This window comes from Pseudonaja textilis, chromosome 1, assembly GCF_049901715.1.
Source record: "Pseudonaja textilis isolate UNSWEBS1 chromosome 1, rPseTex1.2, whole genome shotgun sequence".
Classification (NCBI taxonomy): domain Eukaryota; kingdom Metazoa; phylum Chordata; class Lepidosauria; order Squamata; family Elapidae; genus Pseudonaja; species Pseudonaja textilis.
In genome coordinates this window covers 248,623,090-248,649,631 of record NC_141990.1, presented here as the reverse complement: position 1 = coordinate 248,649,631, position 26,542 = coordinate 248,623,090, and the positions used below count along the sequence as shown (strand labels likewise).

The 26,542-nt window shown below is 36.3% G+C and overlaps 1 protein-coding gene across 2 annotated transcripts in view; it reads right to left on the bottom strand.

Annotated features, from left to right (window-relative positions):
- Positions 1-218: 218 nt before the first annotated feature.
- Positions 219-26,542, bottom strand: part of BDNF (brain derived neurotrophic factor) — a 47,845-nt gene continuing 21,521 nt past the window's right edge. For both annotated transcript variants that reach the window (XM_026704474.2, XM_087921243.1), the window contains exon 2: positions 219-1,115. In XM_026704474.2, the coding sequence (XP_026560259.1) occupies positions 354-1,094 (741 nt within the window). In that variant the 5' untranslated portion in view covers positions 1,095-1,115 and the 3' untranslated portion in view covers positions 219-353. The remainder of the gene's footprint in view (positions 1,116-26,542) is intronic.

Here is a 26,542-nt window from a genome sequence, read left to right as displayed (position 1 = left end):
TTTCTCGAAAAGAGGACAGTTTATCATCAATTCACAATTGAAGCAGCATGCAATTTTATTTTTTTAATTTTTTTTAAAGTTTTCAATTCTTGGCAACGGCAACAAATCACAATGTTAGAGGAATGTAATGCAATTTTGTTTGTTGTGCGCAAATGAATTTTTTTTTCCTTTTGTTCCCTTTTAGGTCATGGACATGTTCAATAAATAGATTGTGGAACCACGGTACTGTATAAACTTCCTTTATACATGCAGTCCATAAAATTATTTTCTTTCTTACTGAATAATTTACCCTGTTATGTATATATACAAATAGATAATTTTTGTCTCAATATAATCTATCCAACATGAATCCACTATCTTCCCCTTTTTATGGTCAGTGTACAAACACAGGAAGTGTCTATTCTTATAAAGCGCCATCCAACTCTCTTTTTGTTATCCATGGTGAGAGCGCGGACGTAAGACTGAGTAGTTCGGCACTGGGAATTCCAGTACCTCTTGTCTATGCCCCTACAGCCTTCTTTTGCATAACCCTTCGTGCTGCACTTGGTCTCATAAAAATATTGCTTCAGTTGGCCTTTGGGCACTGGGACTTTTTCCAGGACTGTAACCGTTGCTCCGGACATGTCTACTGCAGTCTTTTTTTCAGCTGCTGTCACCCACTCGCTAGTACTGTCACACACACTCAGCTCCCCACGGCGAGCAGGGTCAGAATGGCGCCGGACCCTCATGGACATGTTTGCAGCATCCAAGTAGTTTTTATACTCCTCGAGCAGGAAAAGCAGAGGAGGCTCCAAAGGCACTTGACTGCTTAGCATCACCCGTGATGAGTACAAGTCTGCATCCTTATTTTCCTTGCTGGATTGAATGACCTGCTGCTCGTCCAGGAGCTCCTCAATGACATGTTCAAAAGTGTCTGCCAAAGATGTTAATCCTCTGGTGGCATCATTGGGCCCACTGAGGGTCTCCAGATTTCCCTTTGTCCGAAGACCAGGATAAGCCAAGCTGCCTTGTCCTCTGATACTAACTTCCTTCATGGGGGCAGCTTTCATGCAACTCAAGTATGAAATAACCATAGTAAGGAAAAGGATGGTCATCACTCTTTTCACTTGGTGGAACTGTTCAAGAGAAGAAAAGAAATGGAAAATAAATTGAAAACAAATACATTTTTTAAAAAAGCATAAGCGACAAAAATATACATAAGTTTACTTTTCATAACAGTTGGAAAAAGCTAGACATTTATTCATCTTTCTACGATCTGGTCCCTTCAAGATGGATTGGGATTGCACCTCTCAGAATTCCAACTCAGCACAGAATGCTCACAGGCAAAATTTCCATGCATTGCAATCAAACACAATTAGGAGGGCATCACATTGGGGAGAATACATAATAAATTCATCCACTATCAGAACATGGATAACACAACCTGAAGTTTTATACAGGATCTGGTTCCCATAAGTGGTTTTTGACACCGAGTGTCAAAATGGGACCGTGCATGTGCTGAAAGGGCACTAAGTACTGAAACATGCACCGGAAGCTGGAAGAGCAGCTGGCCACCTGGTCTTCCAGTTTATAACACACATACACACACCAAGACCTGCTGGCCATCGCGCATCTGCACACCAGAACCCAGAAGAGCAACGGGCAATGGCTGGCGTGCCTGGAGAGATGGCTCTGTGTGCCACTTTCAGCACGTGTGCCTTAGGTTCACCTTCATGGCCATAGGACTACATTAGCACGGAGGATCCTCAGGGTCTTTCAGTACTAGGAATTCATATTTGGTCACAGAAGTTGGAAACTCTGGATCAACACAGATAATAGAACCACAGCCTGGTTTAGAAACTAGATTGCCCCATGATTTGTTTAACAATGGTGTGTTGAATAAATCAGTTATTTGGATTCAACATACTTAAGACATAAGCCATGCTTCACAAACCACAAAGACAGGGTTCAAAACCAAACAAACTGCATCATGGCTTCTTGCAGTGTTTGAAATCCACCCAAGTACTACCCTCTTCTAATTACAGTACAAGAGTGTTTCCCTGTTTTATTTTTTTATATCATATATCAAATGCTGTCATTTAAAATAGCTGTCTACAGCAGATGCTCTTGATTGGAGTATCCTGCTAGGAACAAGTTAAAAATGTTTGCCTAGAAGTCCCAAGGCCTTTGTGGAGAAAATGTCACACTTTAGGCATGATAATTAATTATTCTCTATTTGTATGACAAGTGTTAACAGTATGTTTGGAAAGGTTACCAAGCATCTGTGATACGCTTGCAGTAATTGGAAAAAAATCAGAAAATTATTGTCTTGCAGGAGAATCTCAGTTCAGAGTTTGAAATTATATGCACTAATTCTGCAGAAATAAAAGCAATATTTAAATGGAAAAATATATTATAAATAGACGACCCAATAATCTATAGTACACCTGACAAAAGCATTGAAGGACATTAGCTGCCTATAGATTCTACCTGTAAGTCAATCAGATTCTAGAAAATTTTCAAGCATTATCTTCAGACCTTTTTTTTTTTACAATGACCACTTTTATGCTATTACCCAGTAATAAAAGAAAGTAGATCATGTCATTATAAATCAAACGTTCTGTTAACCAACCCTGCATTTTAGTAATTTCTTGGAATCTAATAAAGTTGCACCTCTTCAAATTGTGAAGGGCAAGAAGTTCCATCATAAAGGTCTTCATCCCCCTTAACCCATGGCATCAAAACTATTAACAGATTCCCCTTAGGAGTTTTGCACAAACTAAGTTTATATGGGATGAGAAAACAGCCCTGCAGGTACAGTATGCCTAGGTAGAACTCAATGTAACATGTAAATAAACCACAGCTTGTATAAACCATGATTTGCATTATGTGTGCAGATCGGTCATTGAGACTTGTCCAGGCAACTATGCCTGAAACAGATCAAGATTGAGCATAATGAATCTTTTTATTTGTTGTTCATGGAATTACCGGGCAGTGACACAATGTTTTTTGTTATTTTTTTAAAATATCATTCTTTGTTTAAATTTTCCCTTTCTAATTATAGAAAACTCAAAGTTGCTAATAATCTCTAGTTATATACCAGAGTTAAGATACCTCTGGTCAGATTGCATGTTCCAGAATATCTTGGGTGAATGGAAACTGATACTACTTTTAGATTATTCAAATTAACACAACTCCTTTGTACTAATTTGAATGTATGCTTACTACTTCTGAACAGTTGTTTACAGATTCAAAGTAAATGGATATGACAAATGCAGATGTTTGGGTATTCTTTAGGTCAATACTCTGTAACACTTCTTTGGGCAGAGATAATAACTTCCAATATATTTTTTTACAGCCATCCCAAGATATTTTTACTTTTGGAAATTTTCCCTACTGTTCCTTGCAGAACAATTCTAGCTCAGAAATATTCTTAGATCTCCTCATATGCATTGAATGCCCCTACATGATTTTCAAGTTTATAAACTATGAAGGCTATTCCAAAACCTTTTTCGTTTTTTCTAGAAGTACTTCAAGATGGATTTTGTTGAAATAGCTAACCACTTACTAGGTTTAATTTTTTCACTGATTATGGAATAGCTTGAAAACCAAGAAAAATCTCTGGTAGAATTACCACAAACTGAAAATACTTGCAAAACAGAACCTACACATTACTATAAGCGCTGTCATGAAAACTTAACCTGACACTGGAGTAGGTATCTCTAGGTCCACACAACAGTCTTGCTTATACAATGATCTTCATGAGAGAGTTGTCAGAAGGAAACCTCACTACAAAAACCATTCTCTAAATTGTGCAAAGAAAAGCACAAGAAACCTGAACTATTTGGGATCAAAATATTTCAGAAAAATGAAACAAAAACTGTTGGGCCACGACTACATAGGAGACATCTGATGAAAGAAGGCCAAAGTACTAAAGAAAATAACATTTTGCCAACCATTAAGCATAGGGGATGGCTGTAATATACTTTGGGGTTGTGTGGTAGCCAAATCTTCCTCTGAAGAGTTTAGCAAAGAAAGGTGGACCAGTATTCAGAATAAATGTAGAAAGACTCTTACCTGATTAAAGAAAACACTTGGAAGCTATTAATTCTCTCAAAAAGATCTTATAAAATTCTAATTGGAAAAAGTTTACAAACTTTGATACTTGCCAAATCCATGGTTTTCTTGTTTTGATAAACAACAGCACATAGGGCTCAGGTACACAGCCTAGGAGGGTACATGCAGATAAAAATACCCCATTTAATATTTTCTGAAGATCTGTCTTCTCAACAAAGCTATGTTGAGAAGAAAGCCTAATACCAAAGTAAGCAAATAGCCTACTACTAAAGTAAGCAGAAGCCAGTCAAGCATGGTCCAGCATGAAAGCATCTGGAAAAATGGAAGATCTCCCATCTGGATAACCCATGGTGCATTGAAGAGAAGACATGGTGAAAGGTGATGATCTGCTCCAATTGGCCTAGAAGATCTAGCAATCTGGTTTATGGGTTCAGTGCCTGCTCTACAATATTGTTTTAGCTGATGAACAGAATGGAGCCCTGGCTCCCCCAGTGGTTGGCTTATTGTTAACCCTGTAATTGGCTTGTCCAAGCCAGTTTAATTGTAATTGAAAGGACTCAGCTCTTCTACTACTGTTGCCTGTGCAGTGGGGGAATTCTTGTTCCTGGTTATCATTCTTGGGGAAGCCCTAAATTTTGCTTTCTCTTTTCACTCCATTTAGAATATCATCTAGTACAGACCTGGCTTTAACATATAGTCATTTATTTCTCTTCTCCTATCATTTTGGATATGCACAGCTTTATGTACACTGAATTGACTCATGAATCAGTAAAGTGATTTCTTAGACATCAGTTTTTATACAATACTTATTCAATGTCTATATTTTGGCTGCAAGGTCTGGATGACCACCATTTGGCAGCCAAGAGGAACCAAAAAAAAAAAAAAAATCCAGCATTTTACTATCTAGTAGTGGTTGATAGGCCAACTAATCAATAATCATTGGAAAAATTATGCAGAAATGTTTCATTTTCCCGAACTCCACCACCAAGAACATTTATGTAGCACCTGCATTAATCCAGGGAATTACTACATAGTAGTTATGACAGATGAATTCTTTGCACTGATCTAGTGGTGGTCTGGCTGATAGGTTGACTGTTATTTGAAAGAAACACAAATAAAAAGTATATATACTGGGTGTGGTGGCTGAACCCTGGCACATTCTGTGCTGTAATTGGAGGTAGATTTTCTTACGGTTGGTGATTTTCAGATTTTAGTCAAGGACAATTGCCAATTGTTGCCATTACAGTGTGTGTGAAAGATCTGTGTGAGCATGGCCCTATTCCTGATACTTACTTACTTTCTTCTTACTTACTTACTTACTTATTTATTAAAAGTATGTGATCTCCCATTGTAAGCAAATCATTTGGAGTGGCTTATTAAAGACCTGTTGTCTTGATAGACAGCTTAGTCTATCTCCGTGTGATTTTTGGCTCTGAAATGGGAAGAAACCATGGCACAGGTTCCGTTCACTTTCATGTTCAGTGAAACTCTACTGCCACCCTGCCTAGCATCTCAGAGAACTCTTTCACAAGAAAGTATTGACCTAACCCATGCATAACATTAAACATCTTTCTCATCAACCAGACAGACAATGGAGGGCATGGTTGAATGCTGTAATCAATTCAAGTATGGAAGGCACATTCTGTGACTTGCCAGCTTGGTAGTGAGCTTTAACAGAATAATAGAGTTGGAATGGACGTTGGAGGTCTTCTAGCCCAACCTGCTATAAACCCTATTAAATTTCAGACAAATGGTTGTGCAATCTCCCCTTAAAAATCTCCAATGCTGGAGCACCCACAATTTATGGAGGCAAGTAGTTCCATTGATTAATTGTTTTGTCAGGAAATTTCTCCTTAGTTCTAGGTTGGTTTTTGCCTTGATTAATTTCAATTCATTGCTTCTTGCTCTGCCTTCATGTTCTTTAAGAATAGGTTGACCATCTCTACCCCCACCCTACTCGTATTAGAGTACCTTATACTTTTCAGCCACTCTACTTTATTTCCTTGGAAAAATAACTGCAGAGTGTAAGACTACTAATTCAGTAAGAATTGACTTTTTGATTTCATACTAGATTAACGTGACTAGGATAATATAAACTATCAAAATATACAGAATGCAAATGGTCTTTCCCTGTCACTGAATTCACTGAATTTCTGGCTTGCTCAGCTAGATGGACTTAGGAAAAAATGAACTTAAGCAAACTGTAAACATCATCTCTTTGAATCTTATTCACAAGTCTATGTACTTGGACTTTTCTAAACTTGTATTGCATGTTCCTGCCCCTGTTAATTACCTCCTTGCCTTGCCTTCTTCCCCAAGCAAAGAGACAAACAAGAACATATAGTACTGTGTGCCCTCTTTTATAATGTTTTCAAAATGACGCCAGAATTCTAATGATTCCAAATTTTCAGATGAAGATAAAACATGGGGGATCATCACAATAAACAATATGTTGCCCAATTATTTGGATAATTCCAGTTGCTTATGCCAGTGATTCATCTGAGACTTCTAAAAGATCGTTGAAACTTTTCATAAAATTAATTTGAATTGATCCAATATGGCAGTGTCCAATGCCAGATATTGGCATGTGGATTCAATAAATGTGTGGCAACATAGCAAGTGAGCAAATGGAATATGGTAAAGTACATTTCCCCCCACCTCAATACCTTCTTCACCACCCACCAACCACCTGGATTCCCATCTTTCCCTCTATTTAATGAATTTTCATAGCAGATAATTGGCATTGGAAGACTGCAGAATGAGTTCTGGAGTTAGTTCATTACCAGCAGTGGCCCACATAAGAGGGCAGAGAAATATTCTTTCAGAGAATAGCTGGAAAGCAGAAATGCTGAGCATAATCTAGGGGTCTCAGTTAGAACCTCAGATCTTTGAATTATTCATTTTTATCCCTTGCAGTTATCAACCGCGACCAGTTTGAAATTCAAGAAGTATATTGTTTTTAAAATATTATTAATATGTTCTAAGCTTCCAAAGTAGCTTTGAATATAGTTAGTAAAAGAAAAAAAACACTTTAAAGCCACTTTGAATTTTATTAGGAGTCATTAATGGAACTCCAGAGAAAGTGGGTTCCACATTATATAAGGTGTCTGATTTGGCTGTTTTCTCTGGTAATGAGGGAGCAGATTAAATGTTCGTATGTCCTCTTGGGACCTGTATGAAAACTTTGAAAAAAATTGCCATATCTGCTATTGGACTGCTGACTAATCATCTGGCATTGTGGAAAATGGGAGGGTTCTTCAGACAGCATGGGGAACAGCAAATGCTCCAAGTTGGTAACAAAAATATGACATAAATATTTGTGTGGTAGAATGGATGTTGTATTCTGTTGAATGTTCAATTGAGGTATTGTCCTAGGAATAGACAATTAAAGATACAGGGAATTTCTTATCCTGAAACAATTAAACACACTACTGTTTAATTCCATGTAATCAAGAAGTGCATCCAATTAGGATTGATTTAGTTGTCATCTAATATACCCATGTGTTTTAACCCCCACTGTAACAGTCCATACTTTGTCTAAAGTGCTTCAGGAACACTTTAAGAACAAGTGTGTTACTATGTGTGACATCAAATTATTTATCTGGTGAAGAAGGTTGGGCTGTTGCCAAGGAACATTTCTTCCATAGATACCCAAGACATTATGCCTTTTTATGCTATTGCCAGCACTTAGGTCTGTCATTCCTTACATGCAAGAACATAGTTATTTGCAAGTATCTTCATGTTGCAAAGACAAGCATTAACAACATTTGTAAATACTTAATATTTGTTTTGCTGCAGTGAGAAAATACTATGTTTCAACAGGCTCTTCCACTATTTTGTCTATGCTATCAATTAAAGACCCCACTTTACCTCCCCTCGTGTTTTTTATCACATATCATAAGTCAAGCATGACATACATAATGGCTGTCAGATGTTTAATACCCACCCATCTTGTTTTGCAAATATTTATTAGTATTTGCACTTTATTGTGTTGAGAAACATGGGGGCGGGGGAGTCAACAGAAGGCGAATACATTTAAACAACTCTCAAATCCTTATACCATGTTATACCACAGAAGAATGTGAGGTTTTGGGGGTTTTTTTAGCAAAAAAGAAGAGACAGTACAGGATGGCTACACAGAACTAAAAGTCATCTATCAGTTAGCAGTACACATTTTAATACTATCATGTTGGATTATATAATGTAACAGTATTCGGACAATTTATTTGTTTATTACTTATTTTATCGATCTCATATTTTTTCTCTTAATGAAATGGCCAAGGCAGTTGCCTTTGCTCTATGTAAGCAATAAATGAAAGCATCCTAAAATTAATGATATCCTGATACATTATCACATGCAAGATTCTTGGGAAGAACTTGATGTGGATGGAGAACTGAAGCTGTGATTTCACATTTTTGTGTATACAATAATACCAGTAATCAAACTAGTGTCCAATGACAATAAGAAAAATGAAACTAGGGCCAGCTCAGTTGCCTAGCTATCTGTTATCTTTCCCTTTCTTCAAACAAAGGCAAACATTCATTTTAATATTACTTCTGAGTTCTGTAACACAGGAGAACACCTTAAACTATAATGGAAGATGCAACCATAGCTTCCAACAATTCTGTTCTGAATAAGGTGCCTGCTGTTAATACTTAATAAGCAATGCAGTCAATAGTTTATTATTATGTTAAGTAGTAGCATTTTTCTTCAACATTCAGCCTGTGATCAAGGCACCAGCCTAGAAACTGCGAGAACATGAGTTCTAGTCCCACCTTAGGCATGAAGCCAGCAGAATAACCTCCCTCTCTCTTAGCCTTAGGAAGATGGTGTCAATGGCAAAACCTGGCCAAGAAAAGTGCAATGATTAGTCCAGACAGTTACCAGGAATAAATGCTAACCCAAAGAAATTGGGGCGGGGGGAGTCTTTGAGATGCATTTATATTTAAGTATAAGTATGATCTGAATATCTTAATATAGATTGCATGGTAAGTATTAAGGGTTGACTCTGCCAGCTTTGTTACTGCCCCCAAACTAGCTATGGCTCCAGGCCACTAGGAATAGTGGCTTACCCTACTTTCAGTAGGCTTTAAAAATTCCAGATAATATACTATTGGCTGTTTCAAGCTAATGGAATCTGGTTCCGACATACCAATGCAGATTTATCCGTACAGGTTCCTTTGAAATCAACTATAAAGATTGACACTGATTGACTGGCCAGCAGTTTGAAAGAAGTCTGGCTTAAGGAGAAAATGTTTGGTGCTTGCTTGTCTGTTGACCTTTATTGAAGGTCTTGGATGTTGCCACAGAGAAAGACATTCACTAGTATTGCTTCTCTAGCCAGGCTGAAATCCCGACAACTGTATGAAGCATTCCGTGCTCTGATATAGGAATATGGGCTTGTGTCTGTCAAACAGCAGCCCCTCACCCATCAATTTCCCATAGCAAGCTGAAGATACTTTCAAAAACAGATGGCACTCTGCTGATCTAAGAAAAGGAAATGTTTTAAAAATCTATCAAGCATGTCAAAACCCTTGGGCATATGTAAAGTTTAGTTTGGGAATTCTAGCTCCTGAATGTTAAATGTATAATCCAAATCATGTAGTAGGGTTAGTAGTAGTTTTATTCATTGTGCATCATATTCCAAACATTAATATGCATATTCTATGCACCAAACCAGGAGTATTTCTGTTTAAAATTCACTATATGTATGTATATAACGGGTATGCAAATTCCAAATATAACATTCATTGTGGTCTGCATGCCTTCCTTTAAAAACATTCTTGGAGAAAAAGCAAATGATCCACACAAATGCTGGATTATATCCATTTGTGCTGATTGGCATGACTGCAATTTCATTCATTTTTGTGGTTGAGAAGGGTGAGACCAATATCAGACCTCAGACCTGTGCTCCCTTTTTTAAAAAATCATTCCCGTCCAGGTCAAATGTATTTTTCAGCCTTTCTGATGTTTTCAAAATATTTAAGTTCAAAGATGAAGAAGGAAGCATTTGTCAATAACAATAATAAAACACTAAAACATCCAAGACTACATTGGCTGAGTCACATAATTGAAATGTTTAGAGCTATCATCTAGATATGTCTTCCCTATTTTTATTAATAAAAATTGACCAAGGAATATAGAAGAAGGACCTGCTGCTTAAGGTACTTCCAGAACAGTTTAGATCAAACTGTAGGCTGAGAACCCAAATATATTGAAACAATAATCCCTTACAAAATGTTCCTATACATGGCTTGGCTCATAAATCAAGGGATCAGGAGCAATTTAATTTGCAAAGGGTACTAGACTTGTGCGGCATAAATCCCAATAAGTTCTAGATGGCAACAAAGTGGTACAAGAAAATACTGCATTGTCCCTGAAACAGTTGCTGGTAACCCTAGGATTACTAGATCTGCAAAAATCAGAATGATTATCATGCCAAATTCGTTTAAAATACATTTGTATATTTCTTTCCTGTTACCTAGTGCTCTAGTTTTGCAGCCTACAGTAGATCTGGTAGGCCTATCTAAATACGGAGATTGTGTACTCCAGATGGGGAATATATTGGGAAGGAGCTGTATAAAATATAGCTTAAACCATAATTTATTGAAAATTCAGATGACTGTTAGCGGGAAGAAAAGAGATACAGAAAATTAACTCCTGCTGCCATCTAAAGGTCATCTGGAATTTTACAATACATATCCGGCAATTTTAGTTTTAAAAAGATTGTGTAAATAGCTTCTTTATAGCCTGGAATATCTGAAATGTACACATAAAGGGCTCTTCTTCACCACTATATTATTATATTTTTCTCCAATACATAATCCAAAGGATACCTTTGCCCAGGGGTGGGATTCAACCAGTGTTACTACTGGTTCAGTGACTACGTTTTGTTTTTGTCCCTATGATTATGCACCTATGAAGTAAATATGACTGAGCCAATGAGCTTTATTTCCAAGATTATGTAATAGTTATTTTACATGAAAGCAACCTAATTCAATAGAGCTTACTTTTGAGAAGATACGTATAAGATGATAACATATAACTCTTGTATTTCTAAAGCATAAAAGAAATAAAATTAATAACCCATGCTATATGCTACATGGAGGTAAGCATGCAATGGGGTACTCCCAAGGCTCTGTTTTAGGCCGAGTATTCTTCAAGATCTTCATCAATGATTTGGATGAAGGAATAAATGGGGAACTCATCAAATATGCAGATGACACCAAAGCCAATACAGCATTAGGCTGAATTAACAGAAGGATAGAATCACAATCACGTGAAGTGTTAATACCACTTTATAATGCCTTGGTAAGGCCACACTTGGAATACTGCATTCAGTTTCAGTCGCCACGATGTAAAAAAGATGTTGAGACTCTAGAAAGAGTGCAGAGAAGAGCAACAAAGATGATTAAGGGACTGGAGGCTAAAACATATAAAGAACTGTTGCTGGAATTGGGTATGTCTAATTTAATGAAAAGAATGACTAGGAGTGACATGATAGCAGTCTTCCAATATCTCAGGGATTGCCACAAAGAGGGAGTCAAGTTATTCTCCAAATCACCAGAGGGCAGGACAAGAAGCAATGGATAGAAACTAATCAAGGAGACAAGCAACCTAGAATTAAGAGGAAATTTCCTGACAGTTAGAACAATTAATCAGTGGAACAATTTGCCTCAGTGGAAGTTTTTAAGGTGAGATTGGACAACCATTTGTCTGAAATGGTAGAAGGTTTCCTGAATAGGGAGTTGGAGTAGATCTCCAAGGTCCCTTTCAACTCTCATATTTTATTCATTTCTATTCTATATTAAAGTTACTTTTTTAAATTTATCAAAAGGAAATGGCAATCTGATGCACGCTGATTATTTCTGAGAAACAAATATACAAATATGTTTATAATAAATAAATCGCTGTATCAGCAGGGGGAATAAGTTTAGAAAACTAGAATTTTATTTTTGTGCCTCTGCATGCATGATTTCATTGCTTCATTTCCTACTTTTAAAAATCTTTTCATAGGTGCGTAAACAGATACTGAAATGGATTGCATGTTAGCACATGATTTGCAAGAACTGAATCTATGAAGAGTAAGAAGGATTAGAGTCAGATGCATGTGCCACTGGCTGTTCAGCACACACAAGTTATCCTTGAGGATACATATTCACCCAACTGTATAATTATTTTTTTAATTACTGAAAACACCCCATACACGCACCCTAACCACATACTAATGACTTCAAGTGCTCCTAAAATACTGATGTTAGAAGTACTCCCCTTGTTTGCCTGTTTAGTGGTTTATAATTTGCCCGAATAACACAGTGAGCCAACTACATTATAGTACAACAGATAATGGCAATCAGTATTAAATACAGTGATTGAGACTTCAAAACAAACAAGAGATTATGTGGAAACCAAGCTATGAAGTTGCAACATGAAAAACTATTTTGTTCTGTTTAAGAATGTAATAGCTTTTGAATCAATCATGAAACTATTTGAACATTAGATAAGACATTGATTTAATAACTCTATTGACCAATAGTTCATGAAGATAAAGATGATCTAATATTCATGTAGAAATGGAATGCCCATTCTTTATCTTTCTCTGCATTTTAGATTTTTTTCCCTTTTGATATTCTGAGAACATTTTTTTTAATTACCACCCATCCTTGAGATAGGAAACATTATTTTGCATCAAAGGAAGAACATTTTAATCCTGCATTGTATTACCATGATGGCAAACTATGTGAAACAACCACAAGAAGTAAAAGTGCATATTCTATCTGTCATATTAGGGCTAATAGAAACCTAGCATTATGATAGTTCGAGAGTTTCTTCATCTTTGGTAGTTTAATCTACATTAAAGTTATCAGATCTGGACTGTAAACATCTGGATGATCAATAGATGTCAGCAAAAAGATTCAGAAAATTGTGTCTTCTGCCATCCAGTGTTCATTCAGATGTTTGCTGCTTAGGGCTAAATTGCCTGCACTATCTGAATCTTTTTTAAAATTTTGCTACCAAATGAGTTCCATAATTTAACAATGGAAAGCGTAAAGTATTTCTGTGTCAAATACATTCTTCTGACGACTTTCTTCATTTTATGCAGAAATGTGTTCTTTCATCACGTCCTCTATTATTCATTTCAAACCACTATGTAACCTTGTTTGATAGAGAAGTTCCTTCTGTGGCTTCACTATTTGTTGGTCATTGCTCACGTTCAGACCATTGTTTCTATAGCCTACATTAGATCCCAATGTGTTTCATCCTAGAAATATAGTTAAGGAGGGACTTCAGGTTCCCATGCTCAGGGGCAGGAACTTTCAGACCATTCCAGACAAATGGCTGTCCAATTCCTGTTTGAAATCTATTTTATTTGTTTTGTTTTATTTTATTACTTTAAATGTCATGGCTTCTGCCTGTGTCAAATTCTATAAACTGCAATTTGAAAAGAATGTTGAGACTTTTTTGTTAGAAATCTTTGAACTTCTCAGAATTACAGATTTCTGGAGAGGAAAAGGAGATAGTTAAACCAGTGTGCACCTTGAGGTAAATATCTTGAAAGTGATCTACACTTTAATCTGATTCAAACTTTGTGGTAGGTATCTTCCAATACACAGTGCCTCTAATCAGTGTTATTTGAAGTACATCACACACAAGATCTGTTGGTAGAAATACAATATCTTCCTCATTGTGACAGACTTTTTCTATGCTAATTTCAGTTTAAATTATTGACTGAAATACCTTAATTCAGGGCTGGACCTTTGACCCTCAGGATGAAGTTAGATGAAATATGGGTTGGTTTAACTGATGTCATTTGAAGAGTGCCTAAGCAACCTAGAAGATTTTTGAGAACTCTCATACCTTCATGGTGATGAAAATGCTGTTTAGTAATTATAAGCGATCATTAAACAGATTACACAAACAATGGGATCTAATTGAGCTTCGTTTTGTTTTTAAACATATACCACCCACTTTGTCATATTTTTTCTGAGTCAAATTCAGTGTGCTTGTTCTAACATATAAATCCCGTCACAGTTCAGGACCTGCCTGTCTAACTCTCCTTTTATATTGTTACTTGGCAATTTCACTCATCTATTGACCATCCTTTGAAAGACCTAGGAAGGAAGGAAGCCTAGCTGGAACACATTCAGGCTAGGACTTTCTCTGCTGTGGCTTGAGTGCTGTGAATTTCCCTCCCCGTTGTCTTAACTTCTTGGGTTACTTTTTAAGTTATCTGAAAACCTGATTTTAGAACCTGGCATTTCTTTATTGAAACTTATTTATGCTTATACAAATGCTACTTTTAATTGTGATGTAATTGGTTTTTATCATTTATTGATGGGTGTATTTATTTTCATGAGCATATTACTGTTTCATGTAAACTGACTTGCCAAGACCATGTGAGTATATATCTAAAACATAAAGAAATAAATAATGCATTTATTATACATAGATGTATATAAAAAAAATTTTCCTCAGAGGCCAAGATTGATTTAGGAGTAAGCAGTCCTGAAAAAATTGTTGCAAAATTCAAATGGCAATCAAAGTTAACCAGTGTTATTCAGTGAAGATGCAATAATCATATTAATTTTACCAAAATCTTATTTTTCCTTTTTCTACAATGTTCTCATTAGTCTTAATTGGTTATCAACAATGAAAGATAGCTATGTAGTCTATGCCTATCACTATTGAACGTTTCTTTAAAAAATACTTCTAGTACAAACAAATTAAACCAGGTGATGTCTTGAGAGCCAATTCAGAGGTTTACAGCTTTTTATGAAAATATTTTGCTTTTGATTATGCTCAGTCTGTGACTAAACTTGGACATCGATAGTGTTTATCAGATACTGAAGAATCAATAAGATGTACTGTGAAAAATATGATACACATTCTCTGAATTTTGAATAATGGTTGATGATCATATTAAATTGGACAGCTCTTATTATTAGAGCCCATTTTTAAAAGCTTAATAATATGTGGATTAAAAATACAAGTCTATGCTATGAAAACAGGAAAAAGTATTGTGCAACATATGGAAAGTTCCAAATTAAGCAGATAAGATGTAGATAAGTTTTAAATTGCTAGCATTTAAAAAGAAAAGATCCAGTCTTTCTACCATTTGTAAGGATTCCCTTCAAGTACTGCTTTAGAGAGCTTCACAGAGATAGTTTAGTCCATTCTCTATTCATGTCCTATTTCATGTCTCCTTTGTTTAGATGCTTCTGTCATTTATTTATTTATTTATTTATTTATTTATTTGATTTGTCAATTGTTTACAAGATAATAAGTGTATACATAGTTATGAATACATGAAATGGGTACATATAAGAAAAATAAAAGAAACAATAGGACAGGGACGGTAGGCACGTTGGTGCACTTATGCACACCCCCTAGAGACCTCTTAGGAAAGGGGTGAGGTCAATAGTCATGTTGCTAAATAGCATAATGCCTTGCTGAAAAGCACAGCTCCAATTCCAGGTTTGCATCATTTTAAATACCCTGATCCATGCCTCCAGGTCCACCTATATTCAATTTTTTTTAACAAGTAGGAAGGGTTGAGTGAAGCCTAAATGGATCACTACTGGTTTTAGAACGTTGTGGCCAATTTGGCCACACACACACACAGCCTCCCTTAAGGAACAGAAGTTATTAAGGAACTTCATATGTTTCCCTGCTTCATATTTGGGGAAAGATCCTGGACTAGACCTGGCTTCTCAGATGTAGCCTTGTTTCTCAATTGCTACGTCAGATGCCAAAGCATATGATCTGAAGAAATATGAGAATGTGAATAGAAGGCAATCTAACATTCTGCTGAGATGGATATTTCATGACAACAAATTATATTCATTCTCTAGGAACACTGTGGCCAGTGCAAGCAACAAGTCAGGCAACCCTTCCTTTGCCACCATGGCCATTCATTGCCAACCATCCAAAGGGGCATGCAGAATTAATATTTGTAGCATTCTGTTAGTAAATGGCTGAAAAGTCTTATGCAGGAAAGAAATGTTAATAAGAAATGCAAGATTCCAGGATACAGTGGATAGTTCTGATAGGGAACATCTGGCCAAATGTTTGATAGAAGAAGTGTAATAGGATCAGGAAGATCAGCGGCTGCTCAGTTTTATTTTCTAAATACACTACCTACCTTTGCTCAACTTCTGATGCTGGGTAGCCTTGGTTAAAGTAGCAAAGAGAAGACAAGTCAATGTGCTGTTAGCCATAGCTGGTGGTTGGAATAGAAAGGTCTGAAAGCATGCACTGCCAAACTGGAAATGCCAGTTAGCACAGCTCCAATGGGCATTAGCAAGAGTGAGCTTTGTTATTTTCCTTGTAGCTATTTGTATTTGTTGGTGAAGGTGTCAATCATGTTCAAGCTAGCCATTCCACAATCTCTGTGATATTTTTTTTTTTAAACTCTTCCTAGCACATGCCCAGTCTACTTACTCAATCAAGCTTGCATTCTCAGCTGGGTGGCCTGAGGAAGAAAGTTAAAAGCAGAAAGCTAAAATCCCACCACAACATAAAAGGACAATATGTAGGACTTGCCATAATGAGCCATTTAGTTAACAGCTGGGTTTAAGGAGGCCTTCTTCTCAATCATTACACTGAAGCTCAAGCAGCAGGAAAATGTTTGTAACAAGAATAGCAGGCAAAAGTTATGCATCTGTCTTAATGCTTTAATGAAAACTGTGCAGGCAGTCATGGTTGATTCTTGCCCTGACTAGTACGTTTTGAACATTCACTGCTATCTCTGTTTAATTACATGGTTTTGTTGCCACAATACCAGAATTGCCCTGAAAATCTTTGGCTGTAGGATACACTTGAAATGAATGGTTTTGTTCCCCAATTATGAATATTTACACAAACACATATACACTGACTGTTATTTAAGTGAGTAACAAGTGTTCAAACATTGTAATTAATAACAGAACACAATGCACCAGTAGTATATAATCCCTGGGTAGGAACTCTGCTGAAGGATTTACTACAACCTCTTCATGCCCCCCAAATGTATATAAACACACTCTGACAAAAATAATATAAAGTGATTTATACATTTATCAGATTTGTAACTGTATACACACATATGCATTTATATAAATTATTTATACAAAGCTAAATGGGGCTTTCTCTTTCCACAGATAGGAAAGGATGTTGCCCCCTTGCTGGAGAAACTGAACCTTTCACTCCTAATTTATGTATTTTGAACTTTCCATTTTAAACCATCTGACACAAGGAAAAGCCTGGTGTATTTCAGGCTTGTCTTTTGATTTAGAGCTGGTTGTGGTTGTTTCTGACATTCCTTCCATTAAAAGTAATACCTTATTACTGTTACAAATCTTTTAAAAACTACTACTTCATGGCTTTTGAATTGAGAAATCTTACAACTTATTATGGATCATAATCTCACATCATCATTAAACACATAGTTATATTTTAAACACAACAGCAAGAGGAAAGAGAGTGAGGGGAAGGAAGGAAGGAAGGAAGGAAGGAAGGAAGGAAGGAAGGAAGGAAGGAAGGAAGGAAGGAAGGAAGGAAAAATCTATAGAAATTTCCTATGCATAAGTAATCTGGGTTTGTACGAGGGTGATATCACCATATTTTCACTTTCTGCAGTATAAAATGTACATAAAACATAGAATGTGCGTGAAATGATCTGATGGACTGAATGAAGACTATCAAGAAAAAAGCATGCATGTTATGTTCTTTTGTGCAGGTTTCTCTCTAGCTATGTCGTTTTGCAAAGTTGTTTGGCAGAAAAAAATAAGTATTTTCAAAGACCATATATCAGACATCTGTAACAAATATTTAGTGTACGAATTAATGACACTGGCCATAAATATTTATTTTTCCTCAAAATGTAAATATGTAAGTGCCTTTATGCTGAAGTCTTTAAGAAAGTTACATTGGGTGGAACTATCAGTATTTTAAAATACCATAAATCAGTTTTCTAGTCTAAACTTGCACACAATAAATCAATGACACTGGCCATAAATGTTTTTCCACATTGAATGTAAATACAGGAACCCTTTATTATTCACTAAATCACTTCTGCAACAATCCATGCAGGTCAGCAAAGCCCAATTTATTTTAATTTTCTCTAACATAATTGGCATTTCCTGTAGGCATTATAGGAGGTGTTGAAAACTGATTGTGATCCACCTTAAGTATACCCAATCTAGGCTGCAAAAATCCAAATACAGGAAAGAGAGATACACCAAAGCAACTTTTATCTGGCTAGAATAATACAGTAGTCCTTGACTTACAACAGTTCATTTAGTGACCATTCAAAGTTACAAGTTACTGAAAAAAGTGACTTATGACCATATTTCACATTTATGACCACTGCAGCATCCCCATGGTCACATGATTTATATTCATGTGGCAAATATGGCAAGAAAACTCATAAAAATGGACAAAAACTCAACAAATTTCTTACTTAGCAACATAAATTTTGGGGTCAATTGTGGACCTAAGTTGAGGACTACAGGTATTGAAAGGGTACCACATAGATAGTTCATTTTTCAGCTATATGTGTTCACTGCAAAATTCAAGTCTTTGGATCAGTCAGTCTTCCTGAAGCATTATTTAAGTTAAACCAAATATATTATGCATGGTAACAAAACGTTACCATATATGAACAAGACATTAATATTCTTTCTGGATTGTCAATCTCATCTAGAAACTTCAAATATGAATTTAAATAATATTCCCAGGACGACTTCTCTCTTTTCCTTTGATAATGTCCTCTGGAACATGGTTCGCCAACCTTTTGGACCTCAGAGACCACCAAACTCATAGTTTTAAATCCTGGGGACCACTAATATGAATTATGAATTTTGACTGATGGTGGCTTGCTGATGTTGGTGGGGGGTGGGGAGGGAGAGAGAGAGAAAGAGAGAGAGAGAGAGAGAGATCTGATCTAACTTCTCTCTCTCTCCCCCTCTCTCTCTCTCACACACACACACAGAGGCAGGGGTGGGATTCAAATTTCTTAACAACCAGTTCTGTGGGCGTGGCTAATTTGTGGGTGTGGCTTGGCAGTCATGTGACTGGCTGGACATGGCTTGTATGTAAATATTATAAATATTTATGTAAATATTACTTTTTTATTAAAAAAGAGCAACTTTTACCCCAAATGAGGCAAAGCAGGCAGGTAGATTGAGTTGCTTACAGAATCAGATTCATTCAGAGATCTGTGAGATTGGCTACCTGGGCCCATCACATAAAATTTGCTTGCAAGCAAACTCACAAAATTAACTCACAACATACCATGTATGTAAATACTGAATTTTTTATTTAAAAAAGAGCAACTTTTACCCAATATCAGGTAGAGCAGGCAGGCAGATTGAGTTGCTCACAGAATTAAAGATTCATTCAGAGATCTATCTTTCTACCATCAGCTAGCTGAGTCTGCACTGCTTCAGTCCTAAGGACAGTTCGGCTCTGCAGAGCTGAAGATCTAAAGATTAGCTAGAAAGCAAGAAATCCAACGATTTCCTGCTTTCTAGCTAATCTAAATCTCCCAGCACTGCAGAACCACTGATGGTCGGAGAAAGGAAAAATAGCAATTTAACAGGTATGGAGTGAATGGGCAGGGAAGGTTCCCATGGGCCATGTGGGCGGCACAGCATTGTGTTCCTGCACAGCCTGGATTAATTGCTTTGGAGGGCGGTATGAGAAGCATGCTATTCTCAACGAGTGATAAACCTGCATTCCATGAATTTATCCTATTTTCTTCTAAAGCCATCCAAGATAGGATCCATTACCATAGTTGAGTATTCATAAAGAATATATGAAATAGGAAATTTTATTTCTTTTAAATCTTCTTTCAATTCAATTAGATGGCTTCTGGTCCTACTGTATTGAGAGAAGTGAAAATTCCTATTTTATTCATGTCATACATGAATTTATATATCTGAGTTATGATCCTCTTTTCTTATAAGGGTTTTTTTCAAGATCCCTGATAATTTTTATTGTAATTTTTTCCAGTTCTATTATATTTTCCCAAGTACACAATATTGTAGGTGGTTATAGCATGGATTTTTACAACAGCATTTCAGTATTGGCAAGTTTATTTTCAGTCTCTTTCTCAATGGTACCTAGGATGGAATATCTCTTTTTCATAACTATTGTGTCAGCCCTTGCTTATCAAGTGGCCAGTTTTAAGTTTCTGGGTGTTATCATAAAAGAGGACCTGATCTGGGGTGCTCACATTGCAGCACTGGTCAAAAGGGCCCAGGAGAGATTATACTATCTGAGACTTCTCAGAAAACAACAACGGAATGAAAAACTGCTGGTGACCTTCTACCGCTGCACCATAGAGAGTATTTTAACTTACTGCACCTGTGTATGGTTTGCCAATTGCACAGTGGCAGATAGGAAAGCACTCCAGAGGGTTAACATCATTGCCCAGAAGATCATTGGTTGCCCTCTCCCCGCTTTGGAAGAGCTTTATAGCTCCTGCTACCTTAAGAAAGTTCAAAACATTCTCAAAGATCCATCTCATCTTGGGCATCTTTTTTTTTTTTGAACTGGCAGATGGTACAGGATAATAAAAACAAGGACAAATAGGCTGAAAAACAGCTTCTATCCCAGGGCAGTAACTCTATTGAATTTTACTGTATAGTGCAATATTAATGCAATATCAAGGGTTTTCAATTCAATGTGCAGAATGTGAAGGATGTGTGTTTGTGTTTATTTTCATAGTCATAATGTACCCTGAAGATAATATACCATAATGAGCCCAATATATTTTTGTCCTGGTTAGTTACAGAAAGTGTTGGTTTTACTCAGTATTGTATATGGCTTTTTGCTCCAATGCGTATCACTTTAGATGTACTTAAACGGAGCTTCATTTGCATTCCATTGATCATTCTTTCAATTTAAGGAATCTTTTTTATGTGCCCCCCCCCTTTGAAGAGTTTGATATCATCTACAGACTTAGACAGTTGAATGCTTGCTTATTCATAAATCAAGATAATTTATGAACAAATTAAAAAGCACCAGTTTTTAGAAATATCCCTAAAGGAACCGAGTTGTTATTCTTTATTTATTCCAATTCCTCTATATGCTTAGTATTTTTTTTTACGATTATATCCACAATTTCCCCCAAACAGATGTGTGCACGCTATACCTTCCTAGATTTCCTGTAGATTCACTTTTTAAAAATGGTATCATGTTGGTTACCTTCCATCCCTTTGGCACTGAAACTGATAGGGAGAGCAAGTTACTAGTTTTACATGTGAAGTGTGTTAAGTTGAGCTGAGTGGATGACATCAGGAACTACTGATATATTCTGTCACGATGTTCTAGAGTATTGTTGCTCATTATCTGAGTGACTGAGAAAGTCAATTTGGCCTCAGCTATATCTTCTCTAAGAAAGACAGATGTAAATAATTCAGTCAATTCCTGAACAATCTTCATATCCTCCTTTGACAATCACTTTCACTCTTTTTTTCATTCAATCCAGATGCTTCCTGGATGTTTTCTGCTTCAAATATAAGTATTCAAATAACTTATTGTCTCCATTTTATTGCCAGAGACTTTTTAACTTGATGATGATGATGATGATTTCTTGTTACTTTTTCTGTCAAAAATGTGTGCTGATTTTTGTTCTCCCTGGAACTTTCTTGTTATGGCCAGCTACTTTTCCACTGTTGTTGACTCCAAGATATAACACAATGATTGTTTAATCTCCAGCACAATATTTTATAGTGCCTGGTGTCTGCAACTTTTCCACTATGCAAGCAAGCCATTATGAAGTCTCTATACCAGCCACAAACTCATCTCTTGCTTACAATCAAAAAGCCTTCTTCCTCATCCCTTCTTAACATCTAAGGAATGGATTCTTCCTACATCATAATCTTCCTCATCTTTTAAATAATATCCTCTCATCTGTGATCTTCTTATCTGAGAACATCTCTAACTCCATCACTTTGGTTTCAAAGGACCAGACTTTCTCCGTGAGAGTCAGGAACTCGCTATATCCAGGCATAAGCTCATGGGTTGTGCCAAGTGGGCAAACAGCACTTTTGTTCTTTCTGGCTTTCTATTTTCATATAAGCTATGCTATTGGTTTTCCTCTTCTTTTGCAATTGTCTGACCTAACATATAACCTTGTCTTCCTCACAAAGTTGCTAAATTTGTTTTATGCTTATTTTGGAGGAAGTAGGAGTATGTGTTGAGGCACATGCAGATCTCTGAAGCAGACTTCTTCACTTGCAGCTTCAAGGCTGACATACTGTCATGTCTGTCCTAAATATATTCATTATTCAGCAAAACATATCTACGCATGAAACAAAGATTTTTTTAAAAAAACATGTTATATCCAATAAGAAGGAAAGGAAGGACTCGCAGAAAGTTCTTTTTATAGATCATTCAGCTGAGACTTCAGAAGAAAAGTTTTATTACTGCAGCAGTTTCAACGTACTAGTGTTAATTTCAGAAAACATATTAACAAAGAAGGGCACCTGTAAGAAAGCTGAACCAAAAGATCAAGCAAGACATCAAAAACCAGGCGAATGTCACATCTTCAAGGTTAAGACTTACATGTTATCCAGCCATGCAGGGAAAAGCAAAAAGAGCAACACGGAAAGAGACAACTAGAGATCTATAAATAACTTATGCAGCCACCTATTTCATAAATCCAAAGTAAAAAGATGGTCACACCGTAGTGGCCGAATAAAGATGTAGCGGCATAATCTCCTTTTATAAACTTTCAGACCCATAGAGCTAATTGGGGGCAATGGCTGGTTTCTTTAGGCAACCCATTTTTCCCTCTAGCCAAATAGGTGGATTTTTGTGACTTACCTATATCTGTGCAGCAACACACCAGCCATACTCCTGAAAAAGAGCCCTGTGCTTTAACCATTACAAGGCAATGATTTCCCACAGGTATCTTACTGATAGTTTCACATTGGCTTTTTTTAATGGTTATACTTGGGCTTCTAACCTAGAAGTAGGCAAGGCTGCTAAAATTTTAGAGGTTTTTTTCTTTCTTTATACATATGTTAGCTCATTCCCATCTGTGCTGTTAATTAGTTCCTGACTGTAGGTTAAATGTAGGACATGTTGTCAGGAGCCTAAGGTGGAATGGCCAGGCCTCCTGCTATTGCAATATGGCCCATTTTTAACTCTTCCCTTCCAATTCAAGTTCATAATTTATAGGCACGCAAGCAAAACCACTATATTAGCTTTGGAACAAGAGGAGGGCTGTTTATTCAGTTTCATTTCTACTGCCAAAGGGATACATAGTCTTTCTAAATGCAGGTTTCCTGCTCCATACACACACACACACACACACACACACACACACACACAGAGAGAGAGAGAGAGAGAGAGAGAGAGATTTAAAATGCAGGTTCACTCACTCACTCCTTGCTTCCCTCCTAGTTACATCATATACTTCAAAATTATTAAGGACAGGAAATTACTCTGTGCATGAGGACAAACTATTGTACGCATAAATGTTTCTGGAGGACATAAAACATGCTTTCCCATAATTGTGCCAGCAGCTTGACAAGAGTTTGAGGGTCACCCTCAGCTTAAAATGAAGAGGTGACAGTGCTTGTAATAATGCCCAAATAAGAATTGTGCGCTTAATAAAAAAAAGCCATTGTATTATGGATAAATATACAGAGTATATTGGTCATTCTCAAAAATTTCAAATTCTTATACAAGAAATGGCAAGTTTGTCTTCTACCAATACTATAACTTTGAATGTGTTTTACATACAAGGCAGATGACTGAGTATTTATGGACATGGTGGGCTGGGAAACAATTTAACAAACCCCCTGAGATTTTTCATTCCCCATAGAAGTCCATTTACAGGAAAGAAGCAAGTGGTTGGATTTGCTTAAATATTTTTGGATATAATATGAAACATTATATAAAATGAGTTCTATATTGTAAAAAATGTTACATTGCAAGCCTAAATTAACTCATTGGGAGTGGGGGGGGGAAACTCAGCAAATCAATAGCAATAGCAATAGCAATTAGACTTATATATCGCTTCACAATGCTTTATGGCCCTAAGAGGTTTACAGAGTCAGCATTTGCCCCTAACAATCTGGCTCCTCATTTTGCCCATCTTGGAAGGATGGAAGGCTGAGTCAACCTTCAGCCTGGTGAGATTCAAACTGCCAAATTGCAGACAGACAGCCGGCAGTCAGCAGAAGTAGCCTGCAGTACTGCACTCTAACCACTGTGCCACTGTGGCTCTTTCACTGGGTCTTCAGAGTGAATAGTTTATTGCTTGGCTATGAAATCCAGCATGTATTTTTGCTTTACTTTATAGTATATAATTCTGATAAAAGGCAATTAATAGATTTTTGAAACAAGTTGATTTGCATACTTTATAAGCCTTATTTTTCAACACAAATGGATTTGTTCTTATTAGATACATACATAGATTTTGATTTCTAGATTAATAAAAGTGTATTTCAACTACTCCTTTGCAAAGATTGTAGTATCCTTCACTGTGGGCCTGTATAATTTATGTAGAAATCCCTTACTGAATTTGTTCTGCATTGACCTTCTAGCAGAATTTTGTGGTGTGGACTCAAGAAATGGACTTTAGCTCCAAAGCCCACTCTTACAAAAAAAAATGAAGCTACATCCTTACTTCATTTTTTTCTCTTCTGATAGTGACATAAAGCATGATCAGCATTAGGACATTAACAAAAAGACTTGACTAAGAATGACAAGAATGACATATTTGGTCTTTGAAAGTTAGATTATGCATATTTTATCTCTAACATTGCGTTTCCAACTTTAGGTGATTGAAATAATACAGATCATCATAATCATTGTAATAGAACCTAAATATGACTCATTTCATATTTAAAGAGCAAAATTACACTATCACAGAATACATAAAAAGTAGATAAAAAGACAATTATGTTTCATACACAGTTTTTTAACATAAACCAAGAAATGCATGCAGAAATAATTTGCAAAAGAACACAAGAAGAGGGTAGGATAGTGATGGTAACAGCTTTTGCTACATTTTACAACTCTGTTTAATAATTGGGTTCAAACTAGTAGGATTTGTTTCAGAGTAGTTCAGTTTATCTTGTATTTGAAAGAAACGATGGCAAGTTGAATCAATTAACAATTAGGATTATCTTTTCAATCAATTTACCAATTTAAAATCCCACAGTAATAGAAAAAAATATTCATTGATTTTTTCCCACCTGCATCCACTGGTAGGTAGCACAATCAATTCCAGAGCCTCAAAGTGAATGAATTCTCATACAGTTTGGGTCCCATGGAACTGGATAACAAACCACATTACACCCTCTGCAACATGATTCTTATTATGGTCTGAAAAAATAATATTCTGATATTCCATTTTTGCCCCAGAAAGCACTGATTCAACTGTTCCATTTCTTAGAAGCAATTACTCCAATAAAAATAAATAGTCATTAAATAATCTCTATGTCTGCCCTCCTTTCATTATTCTTGGATATCATCTACTATTTATCAGAGTTGTACTAAAAATTTCCCCTACTGCATTAAAACATACTACAGTATCCACTTTGAACTTTTTGTAGCAGAAAGCAGGAGACAGGAAATAATCTGAATGAACTGAAAAGAGGTAGGCAACAGAGAGGAAGGCTTAAAAACAAACAAAATAAAAAATAAAAAATAAAAAATAAAAAATGCATACAATTACTGACAGAGAGCAAGGAAACTGAGATAGCTTGTATAGGATGTAGAAGTAAGATGGCATTCTTCCTTTAAACTTAAAAAGGTAGGAGGAGTAAGAGGCATGCTCTAATTATATGATGCTCTACACTAGTACAAAAAGCATAACTGGAGTATTAAATATCCTCCCTCTACAATTATGGCAATTATATTTTGCAGTTTAGTGCAACAATCACCAGGTAAACTTCTGTTTATGAGTTATATATTAAAGAGTTAAAAAGTCAGTTCAAGAAGCTTTTCAAGCTGTTGCCTTCAGAAGAGCCTGCATTAATTCAATTTTCTAGAAGTCTTATCTTTTGGAATGAATCTTCTTCAAGGATTAAGATACAAATCTAACAATGATAACTAGAGAAAAAAAACTCTGAAGAATCCTGGGAATTTTAATATCATGTAACACTTTTTATGTCACAACTATTATGCTGGAAAAAACGAGATTTGGGAAAGAAAAGAAAAATGTTCTGCATAAAAAGATAGAAGTAGAGTCCAACACCTGGACTGGAGATATGCTACCTCCAAGATATAGATTTTGCATTTGCTTGCCTCCGAACCCTATAAACTTGTGTACCCCAAAAGCAGATTTTCTCTCCAAGTTTCTGCAATTGAGGTTTATGTCTTTAGGTCTTTTGTTGAGATTATTTGCAAGCAACCTGCAGGCAAACCTAATCAGGTATTAGGATAGTAATTTAGCAAAGAAGAGTTCCATAACTTGGCAAGGAGACAACAGGAAGGCTTCTGAATCTATTGGAGAATCAATTCTAGTGAATCAGATTATAC